Raw genomic sequence first — 10,700 nt, 5'->3', positions numbered from 1 at the left:
CTGCAAAGAAATCAGAGAATGCTATATTCTTTTCATGTGTAGATTATCCTGCCACTTTTACCTCTTTATGTAATCTAACAACATCAAAATAGAAGATGAAATCGAGCTATTGGGTCTGACACATCGTCGATATACAAAATTAATCGGTTATCAATTGTATTGCAAGGTATTCCTGCAATTTAATACGTATTTTTATTTTTGTATTTTTTTTTACTCTGTAAACAAGTAACAAGTATTAATTAGGTTAATTTGTGTTTAACATACAAAAGAAGGCGTGGCAGTCCCCAAAAAGAAATAACATATGTACATACATATATAGTGGTACATGTAGATATGTATGTATGTGTGTACATGTTTACCATTTTTCATCTATTATGCCTATCTTTAAAAATCTTTAAAAATGCATCAATTATTGTAATTCCTTTTATATACCCTGTACCCAAAGGGTGAAAGTGTTTTGTGCGCAAAAGGAGGCGTGGCAGACCCTACAAAAAATATATATTATTGATCAGTATGAGAAAACGAGTAGATATAGCCATGTCCGTCTGTCTGTCTGTATGAACGCAAGGATCTCAGCAAGTACAAGAGCTAGAATAATTAAACTTGGTATTTAGGTTCTCCTGAGCCCTAAGCAGATAAAGGTTGTTCATTTTCTCTGATACATCCTCCCACTCCTCCGTAATTCGTGTTTTTTCCATAACTCCCGTAATTTTTGGATACTCAGATACTCCAGTTAGTGATTATGAGTGCGTATGCCAAGTTTCATTACGATAGGTTAATTATGGAGAAAGTTATAGTCCTAAATATACTCCCTGCCGACGGTCTGCTCGCAGTTCCTCCCGCAGCTGTAGTTGTTGCTGCTGCTTTGACTTATGTCTTTACAAGCATACAAGCACGCATAGACACGATTCTAATGTTAATTTATGCTGTTGAAATTGTACGTAAACACTTATGTATATATGCATGTATTGAATATTTTATATTTAATTTAGTTTATTAATTAAATTTATTTAAATTAATTTTTTTATTTCTTTTTTGTTGGTGTGTACAGGGTATTTAGGCTCGCTCGATTCTAGCATTCCTTTCTTGTTTTTACATTATTTTTTACTTCATACAAAAATTTTACTTAGCAGGAAAAAGGCTAGACCCTTAGCTTTCAACTAAATATTGTATGTGGTCGCGTGGAATCTTGTACCACTCCGTCTACACGCGGCTCCATAGCTCATCCAAATCCTTTGGTGGAGAAGGCCAACTATTTCTTCAGTAGACCCCATAAATTTTCGACGGGGTTCAAATCAAGCTCTGAACAGGCCGCTGCATAAGGTGAAACTTTGGTCATGATGCCATTTTTTCACTATTTTGGCCGTATGCCTCGGATCACCTTCCTGTTGGAGACGGGGTAAGCACATTTGTCCATGAAATCTGGCAAAATAATTTTTCAAAATCTTCTTTTTTCATAATCCCATAAATTTCACCTATGGGCCGACATTCCACAAAGTAAAGTATCCCCAAACCATCAGACAACCTCCTTCATGAGGTACTCCTTGCCCTCAGACTTAAATCTGTTTATTTTGGTCTTATCTGACCAAGTAACTTTTTTCCAACTTCCACGCTCAAATTGCTCCAGTTAGGGCAGGTTTCTTTTGCTTAATAGGCGCTGTGAAGCCAGTCTTGTGCAGAGCTCGTGTGCCGTCTACTCACTAACGAGTTTTTCGACAGCCGTTGCAGCTTGTTTTGGCATTGTCTTCTTCCTGGTGGTCATAATATAGCCCACGCATTCCTGTCGGTAAGAAGATGTGGTTTAAGATTTTGAGGCACGTTGCGTATTTTTCGAACTTGCAAAACAGTTTGGTGGCAAATTTAAAGTACCTTAGCGATCTCCCGTGCCGATCCATAATCATTCTATTATTTGGTTTTCCAAGCTTCCCGATATTTTCTTCATTTTTGGTTTAGTGTGAATATGTAGGAATAACACGCGAATTAAGAAACAAGAGGAATCAATTATTTTACTTTTTCAATAACTAGTAACACGAGAACACTTTTGTTGTTGGGAATCCCCGGGTTTTGTTTAAGAAAGCATACAAAATATTGCATAAGTAAATACATTGCCTTTTTTCTGTTAAGTTACATTTATTTTATGAAATTAATGTTTCTTAAAAGCAGTTATTATTTGTGTATTAAATTAAAAAAAGAAGTAAATAAAAAGAATTACAAGGATTGATGCATTTTTAAGTGATAAATATGTATCCACATGTGCGCGTCACTGCATTTGTACATTTACATACATACATATGTACATACATACATATATGAAGAGATGAGTCGATATTTCCATATTCGGCTTGAAACCCGTCAGCATTAGTATTTCAAAATTATCCTCTCCGCCCAACTCTCCAGTCATTTTCCATAACTCCCGTAGTTCTTGGAATTTTAATCAATTTGGCAATTACCTTTACGTGAGTTTAAATTTCAAAGGAGGTTTTATCGAATAAAAAAACTTTATACCCTGTACCCAAAGGGTAAAAGGGTATAATAGTTTGCAAATGTATGTAACATACAAAAGGAAGCGTGGCAGAACCCCAAAGTATATATGTATATGTATATATTCTTGATCGGTATGACAAGACAAGTCGATTCCTTTCTTGTTTTGTTTTTATAGGATTGGGTACAGGACTTCCTATCTTTTATATCCTAGAATAATCTTAAAGATAAACGCTAATAATTATTAACTTATTAACTTAAAAAAAATAAAATTAATAATTTCAAAAATATCAACAGCCCTATTACATATTTAATACTGCGATAGTATTTCTATCGATAGTAAACGGTATAGAATGCATCGTCAATATTATCGATAGTATTTACTGCTATAAAATATATCTCAACTCTATGATGAAAAAGGATTCGCAATTGTAGTCTTTAAGTGCGTTATTGTTTTTACGAGTATCTTTCGCATTTCTCAAACTGAATTGAACGTCTTTCTTTGTGCCGTTTTTTTCCCTCATGCGTGTGATTACACATGTGCATACCCTCAGCAATTACAAATACATGTACATTGTAAGTGTACGATATTTATGCTTTAATCGTTACCTTGCTACTTCGTTATCATTTACTCAAGTTTGTGTGTGTTTGTGGATCAGATGGATATATATTTTACATTTTATCCGGAAGGGTGGTCTTGGTAAAGAGGGTGTAGTCCGTTTTAGCCCGGTAAGGTAGTTAACAGATATTTGTATAATAAAGTTCAACAGTGCAAACAAAGCAAACAGTGCCGTCATTAAAAAAAATAAATGCAAGATTAATCATATGTGCCTTCAAATGTAACTATATACATACATACATACATATGTACATGCCGCACTTTTTCGTATGGTACATATGTATGTATATAAATACATGTGTGTTATTCCTCTTAGAACAACGAAATTGTCTGATAGTGTTTCTGTTTATTTTTTAGGTGGCTCGTCGCCAACAGAGGGGAAAAGGGCGCAGTTTTAATTTTGTTTTATCACTAATTCCTGTAAGTATTTACGGCGTTAATTTGTATTTATGTATGTATATGTATGTATTTACATATATACGCACATTCACATGTTCAAATGTATGTATGTATGTTTGTACATATTTATTTATTTGCTTCTAAACTTTCGTGCCCTTATAATTCTACCATTGTTTTTCTTATTCATTTAGCTTATTTGTACTGCTTTGCATTGTACATGGCTTTAAAGCAAAAACATAGGCATAATAAAATTGAATAAATACATACATATGTATTTAAACAACTCAAAAATAAGTAAACCAACTAACTGATCAAAATCAACGCCATATGCATTAGGCACAAACAAGTGTATACGCACATATGAATACACCAAAAAAAAGAAGATTTAACTAATAGAACTAACACTACGTACGCACATAATGGCTGACTTGATGCGTTTGGGTAATGTGGACGTTGTCATTCAGAAAGATAAACTTGGCTCGCCACCAGGAGACTGTGATGACGGAAATTTAGCAACATTAGCTGGCATCAGTGGTCTGGGCGCCATGATGGCAGCTGGTGGGATCGATTTAGCCGATTTAGCACAGGAATTGGATCAGGATGAATTTGATGGACCGCATATGTTAAATGGTAAGTACGAGTAATATGAAAGTAGAGAGATACGCATTTTGTCGTATCATCTTTTTTACTATTTGTCATAGATAACCTTTGTCCTAGGGTGTGTACCCTTTTTATATTAGTGCAAATATTATGATCTGGAACTATACAGAGCTCCGTCTAGTTGTCCTCTGCCTGGCTATGATCTAAGCCAACCCTTTTGAACTGACGTTAAATTAGTATACCTTTTGTGCACATGATATTTAAGAGTTGGGCCCTCTCGACCCTAGAAATTTCTTCTTAGTAAATGTTAATCAGTGGTTGTCTAATTTCATAAATTTACAAAAATTTAATGTCAATTTTTTTATTTTTATAAAAAAAAAAAAAAAAAATACAAAACTTGTATATCATCGTCTGTATACTTTTTTCCTTTTTCATCTTTAGGAGAACGTCCGGCTATAATTGCTCCGCCGGAAAGTGAGTGGTATCATGGGCGCTTAGATCGATATTCCGCAGAATCACGTCTACGTGGGAGCGGCAAATTGGCAAGCTATTTGGGTGCGTTAGGATATACATATATATAAATATATATATACATTTATATGTATACGAGGCGGTCCGATAAGTACTTAGCATCATCTCCCGATGGCAGCACTATCAAGCTAAGTTTACTCTAGTATATAATTGTAGGCGGCTACTGTTATAATTTCAGACGAACCGGACTTATTTTGACCGCGTGTGAAAGCGGGCGTGTTCACGGATTTTAGAAAAATGGAAAAAGATCAATACCGGTCGGTATTTCGATTCTAGTTTGGTGTGTACGGTGACTCCTCTCCTTCGATGACACCCGTCAGAAATTGGTTTCACGAGCTGCAACGTGGTCGCACCTCGGTTTTTGATGAGCCACGTCCACGTACCGCGAAAATGGCTACCGCGGAGGATAACGTGACAAAAGTCCACGACCTCGTATTAACAAGGTGCGTGAGGTTGCTGGGAGACCTCATAGGTATTCTACATGAAATTCAGAGCAGTGTTCACCGGGCAGAAATTTGAGTCGAATGAGAAGGTTATCACCGCCACGGAGGCCTACTTTGCAGCCCTCCCGAAAAAGTATTTTTCAGACGGGTTAAAGGAGTTAGAGAATCGCTGAGTCCAGTGTATTGAGTTAAAAGGAGACTATGTTGAGAATGAAATCGCCAAGTTTTTAAAAATTATCGTTTTTCTTTTGTAGGCTAAGTACCTATCGCACCAGCCGCATATACATATATTGTATTTTTAAATTCATTGTATGACCTATTCGCTTTTCGCAGTGCGTGAAAGTGATCGAAAGCCCGGATCTTATGTGTTAAGCTATTATGGACGCACTGGCATCAATCATTTTCGGTAACCTACCACTTTTATTATTCCAGCTTCTAAAGATTAATTGTTGATTTAAACCGTTTATAGCATTACGGCGGTTTGCGGTGATTTCTACATTGGCGGCCGTCAATTTTTTTCGTTGAGTGACCTTGTCGGTTATTATACCTCATGCAGTGATCTGCTCAAACGTGAACGTCTGGTCATACCTGTGGCACCACCTGAACCAGTCAATGACAAAAAACGGGTGGTTGCCATTTTGCCATATACAAAAATGCCAGAAACAGATGAGTTAAGCTTTCAGAAGGGTGACATTTTTTTTGTGCACAATGACATGGGTGATGGCTGGTTGTGGGTAACAGCACATCGCACTGGGGAGCAGGGAATGATTTTTCGTGAGCTCGTCGATGATTTGGATGTGTCTATTGACCCGAACACAGTATTTCCATGGTTTCATCCAAACTGCACAAAAAACGAAGCCGTGGACATGTTGGTAAAGGGTAAGCACATAATATTGTCAATAGAAACCTTCACTATTGAGGTTGCTTGCAGCTGGACCTGGCAGTTTCCTAGTACGACCTAGTGACAATTCACCTGGTGATTACTCGCTGTTTTTCCACATCAATAATCAGATACAGCGATTTCGCATTGAAAAGAAGGGAGTCCGCTATTTGATGGGCGGGCGAACGTTTGAGTGTTTGGATGCTGTAATCAATCGCTATCGTAAGGAGCAAATAGTCGAAGGGCATTCGCTCAATCATCCCGTTGTGAATGGCACACAACCCGAATTCAATCCACAGTATGTCGTAGAAAAAGCAGCGGAAAAGATATATGCCACTTTACGTGAGTGCCGTGATCAAATTGGCTTAAAGAAAATTAAGGGCATCAAGCATCACGGGCATCTTAACAAGAAGTCGGACAAAACAACAAAGTGGAAACAATTGTACTTCGCTCTTATTAACGACGGCACCGAGACCCAGCTCTGTTTCTATGACAATCCCAAAAAGACTAAGCCAAAGGGTCTTATAGATCTCTCGTGTGCTTATCTCTATCAGTGCCATGACTCGCTCTGGGAGCGACCATATTGCTTCCAAATTGTAGAGCGCGCGCTTCCATGTTTGGCCACCGTCACTTATTTGTGTGCGCCAAGTCCGGAAAGCTATGTGGAGTGGATAAATGCGCTAAAGGCTCAATGTGATTCACAGTTAAGTCGGGCACAGAAGAAGGTGTCACGCTTGCGCGAGCTTCGCTGCCTCAATTTACATGTGTTGGAGGCGCATCGCTTGCCTTTAAAACTAGTGCCACATCCATACTGTAGCATATCGCTTAACCAGGTGAAGGTGGGCAAGACACGTGTCAAATTAGCGCCAGAGCCAGTCTGGGAGGAAGAGTTTGTATTGGAGTAAGTAATGAAAAAATAACAAAAAATTTATCTATCTTTAGAAAAAATAAGGGACTGTGAGTTTTGTAAAAATAACAAAATAATTATATATAATGTATAATGATTAATTTTGAGTTATACTTTACAACTTAACCATAATCATTATTTTTGAGCAAAAAAAATAAACACACCCCTAAAAGTATATATATTATTGACCAGTATGACGAGATAAGTCGATATAGCCATATCCGTGTGTGGAGTCTGCCACACCTCCTTGTGCATATTACATTTTTCACTCGAAAACCATCACATGTAATGTACAGAGTATAATAATAATTGTTGATTGAGTTGTAAAGTATAATTCAAAGCTAATCATTATATTGTAGTATGCATAGATAATCCTAAGAGAAGCATATTACTCGTTTTCTCCAAGTTACTATAAGTGAATGATTTTTTCGCTTTAAATAACAACATATTCATTATTTCAATGTTTTTTTTTAAATATATTAAGTTCATTGTTTCTAGCAATGTTTTTCTGTAAGTCTGTTCATCTGTATGTTTACAAGGAAAGTATAATACATATAACCAAGAAAAAGACGAAGTAAATTAACGGTGATAGTGATAGGCTGCCAGAAGTTGTACCACATGTAGACACGATATAAAATGTTTTGGACATTTCACTATCTAGTTTGCTCAACAGTAACATTATTAATTTGTAAATAAGGTGCGTTGCAAAACTATAGATCCACTTGAAAAATTTCGATTGCTTAAAAACTACTGACTGTACGGTACAACAATGTTCTGTGAAAATATATTAAAGACAAAATAAGGAAGAAATAACGGTATTTGGTTAAAATTTTTAGTGTTAAATTTTAAGAAATAGGGGAAAAACGGTTTTTTGCTGTTGCATTACTATAGAACCACTTGCGTAAATTTACAATATTGAAATGAATAATAATTTGTAATGTATTTTAATGGCTTAAATTTGTTAAATAAGACTTCCCCTTCATACTTTTAACAAGGGTTTTGAGCAAATTTGGTTCCAATTGCTCCCATTCTCTTATTATTGTCCTTTTCAATTCACGAACATTGTCGAATTGCCTTTGATCCTTGGATTTCTAAGCAACCTCATGCAGAAAATGCTGCCCAAGTCAGAACACTTGCTCCTCCAGATTTTCGCTTGGAAAACACCAACGGCTCCTTCCTTAAATCGCGCCAGTATCTCGAAAACCGCTTTGACCATCGAGGTTCCACTTTTTTCATCAGAAAAAATCACCTTAAGCCGTTAATGTTTTTAAAAACTTCAAATAATAAAGATATGTTTTTTCTTAAAGATTCCCAGTTTATGGCCCTATTATTCTTTGCAAATTCCAGCCTAGCCGAATTATGACGTTTCAATAGTCTCGGGGCAGCTTTCATTTTAGCGTATGTAATAATTTCGCTTCGTTTTAAAAGCCTGGAAGTAGTCGATCGGTGAACGGGAACGTCAACAAGCTTTTGAAGGTCCGCCAAACACGTGGTTGAGTTACTCACAGCCCTTAAAATTCTACGTTCTTCGTCTTGGTTAATTTTTTTTTTCCTTCCTCCAGAATTTCTTGACCCATAGATTCCGGATGTTTCAAAAATTACAGTATTACATAGCTTCGAGCGAGTTTTCCGGAAATTTCACAAATGGCCAAATTTTTTCTTTGTATGCCAATATTTGCCCTTTTTCAAAATTTTGTAATATTTTTCCACGCGGCATATTAATTATTCTCTCCGTGTTCAACTCTACTTGAATCAACAACTGAGTATCACTGACTAAAACCAGTAAAAATTGCATATAACGCTAGTGGTTCTATAGTAATACAACAGCAAAAAACCGTTTTCCCCCTATTTCTTAAAATTTAACACTACAAAATGTTCCAAAATACCGTTATTTCTTCCTTATTTTGTCATTAACACAGTCGTTTTTAAGCAATCGCAATTTTTTAAGTTTTTCTATAGTTTTGCAACGCACCTTAGTATATGTATTTATTTTTAGTGACTTATGTACATATGTATAAACTTATTCGATTCCTTTCGCTTTTACCATTACAGCGACGTTCCACCGGATGTTGTTTCACTAACTATTACCCTGATCTCACGAGGAAAACGCGGGAAAGACTCTGAGGTAGCCGAGCTAACCATTGATCTAGCAAGTCTTAAGAATGGGCAGGAAACAGAGGGTTGGTATACATTGACAGGCATGACCCCAATGGGTGAGTGGGGCTCATTGCGCTTGCGAATGCGCTATTTGGATGATCTGATCATGCCCTGCGAGGAGTATAGTCCGCTGCAGCAACTACTCCTCGAACCGGAATTGTATGCAGTTAAAGCCCTCGCTGAGCTTTGTCACAATGATCGTGTTCCGTTAGCGACTGCACTATTACGAGTTTTTAAGCATGAGAAACGTGAGACGGAGTTGATACGCACGCTATGTCAGGCAGAAGTGGCTCGTGAGAATGAAACAACCACACTATTTCGAGGCGCCTCGCTGGCCACCACACTGATGGACTTATACATGCGCACTGAATGCACAGGATTTTTACAGTCAGCTGTTAGCGAAACAGTGCAGCGAATATTGGAGAGCAAACAGTCCGCCGAACTAAATCCAACAAAAATGGATGTAAATGATGACGCATGCTCGAATGCAGAGTTCCTGTTGCAAATACTCGACCTTGTCACCCAGTCAATATTCACATCGCCGGATTCGTGCCCTCGAAATGTGCGTTATATATGCAATTGCCTCCAAAAGGCAGTGGTAGCCAAGTGGCCCACGGAACGTTTGGTACGCACACGGGTTGTGTCCGGCTTCATATTCCTGCGGCTACTGTGTCCGGCACTCCTGAATCCGCGACAGTTTGGATTGGTAAGTGAGACGCCTCCAACGGCGGCCACACGTTCACTCATAATGATAGCCAAGTGCTTGCAAAACTTAGCAAACTTAATTGAGTTTGGCGGCAAGGTGAGTACTATAACAATTTTCTTAGATAATAAAGCCAATCGGAGTGTTATTTTTAGGAGCAATATATGGAGGTCGTCAATCCCTTTATACTGAAGAACAAGGAACGTATGATTGTGTTCTTGGATCAGTTATCACAGGTAACAGATCCGAATCCGCCTATGGGCATGTATGTGGAGCCGAACCCGAATCTTAGCGCACAGGATACAGGTATATAACACAGATGGGGTAGTTTGTAAAGGTTCATTTACACGGCCCGTTTTTCACCGTCAAAAAAAGAAGATCTTCACATGTTCGAATGTACTATTGAGTTTAGTAGTTCGGAAGTGATCGAAACGAAGTATTACCAGAAATTTAAGACATATTGGAAACGAACCTTGACTAAAAATCCTAACAGTTTCAGACAATTTGAAAAAACGCATTATTATTTCTATTGTTTTGAAATAAAAATATTTTATGATAACGGGTCGTCTAAATGGAACTGAAATTTCTTTTACCATATTTTTAATTTGATGCTACAAATAATTCAATACGTCTATCCACACATTTCAAACAGGTCGCGAACTGGCCACCTTGCACCACATTTGCGTCTCTTACTTACCGGATTTACAAGTACTATCAAATATTTTATCCATAAAGAAACTTGTCACGGTGACCGACATGCTAACCAAACACAAATTAAAATACCGTGAGATGATAAGTTAAAATTAAAATTACAGCGCGACTTTTCCCTGCTTCTATGCAGAAACAACCAGTCAGTTTACATTCATATAGTATATATCTTTTTATATAGATATTTTTTATTATATTTAGTACATATATACGAAGTTGAAATCCAATGTAATTCGAAGAGCATTGTAAGGATGATAGTAGCTTAGTTCAAA

The 10,700-nt window shown here is 37.2% G+C and overlaps 1 protein-coding gene across 4 annotated transcripts; it reads left to right on the top strand.

Moving 5' to 3' along the window:
* The first annotated feature begins 2,928 nt into the window (after positions 1 to 2,928).
* Positions 2,929 to 10,700, top strand: LOC115629138 (ras GTPase-activating protein 1). 4 transcript variants are annotated; one of them, XM_030525483.1, is made up of 10 exons: positions 2,929 to 3,057; positions 3,458 to 3,520; positions 3,964 to 4,129; positions 4,541 to 4,654; positions 5,407 to 5,479; positions 5,543 to 5,952; positions 6,005 to 6,854; positions 8,913 to 9,819; positions 9,876 to 10,026; positions 10,373 to 10,700. In XM_030525483.1, the coding sequence occupies exons 1-10, from the start codon at positions 3,004 to 3,006 to the stop codon at positions 10,519 to 10,521; spliced, it is 2,937 nt and encodes a 978-aa protein (XP_030381343.1). In that variant the 5' UTR covers positions 2,929 to 3,003; the 3' UTR covers positions 10,522 to 10,700. The 4 variants fall into 4 exon arrangements, with proteins under 4 accessions (XP_030381343.1, XP_030381344.1, XP_030381345.1 ...); XM_030525484.1 differs by having other exon boundaries at positions 3,691 to 4,129; positions 10,373 to 10,521; XM_030525485.1 differs by lacking the exon at positions 2,929 to 3,057 and adding an exon at positions 3,189 to 3,215 and having other exon boundaries at positions 3,691 to 4,129; positions 10,373 to 10,521.

The sequence above is a fragment of the Scaptodrosophila lebanonensis genome, unplaced genomic scaffold, assembly GCF_003285725.1.
Source record: "Scaptodrosophila lebanonensis strain 11010-0011.00,11010-0021.00 unplaced genomic scaffold, SlebRS2 tig00000136-arrow-arrow-pilon, whole genome shotgun sequence".
NCBI lineage: Eukaryota > Metazoa > Arthropoda > Insecta > Diptera > Drosophilidae > Scaptodrosophila > Scaptodrosophila lebanonensis.
This window is presented reverse-complemented; position numbering and strand designations above follow the sequence as displayed.

Excerpts from the sequence above, each read along its gene's own strand:
- LOC115629138 (XM_030525483.1), top strand. The coding sequence starts at position 3,004 with ATGCGTGTGATTACACATGTGCATACCCTCAGCAATTACAAATACATG. Across the intron at positions 3,521-3,963 it reads TTGTTTTATCACTAATTCCT|AAAGATAAACTTGGCTCGCC; the intron begins GTAAGTATTTAC and ends GTTGTCATTCAG. Across the intron at positions 9,820-9,875 it reads TAATTGAGTTTGGCGGCAAG|GAGCAATATATGGAGGTCGT; the intron begins GTGAGTACTATA and ends TGTTATTTTTAG.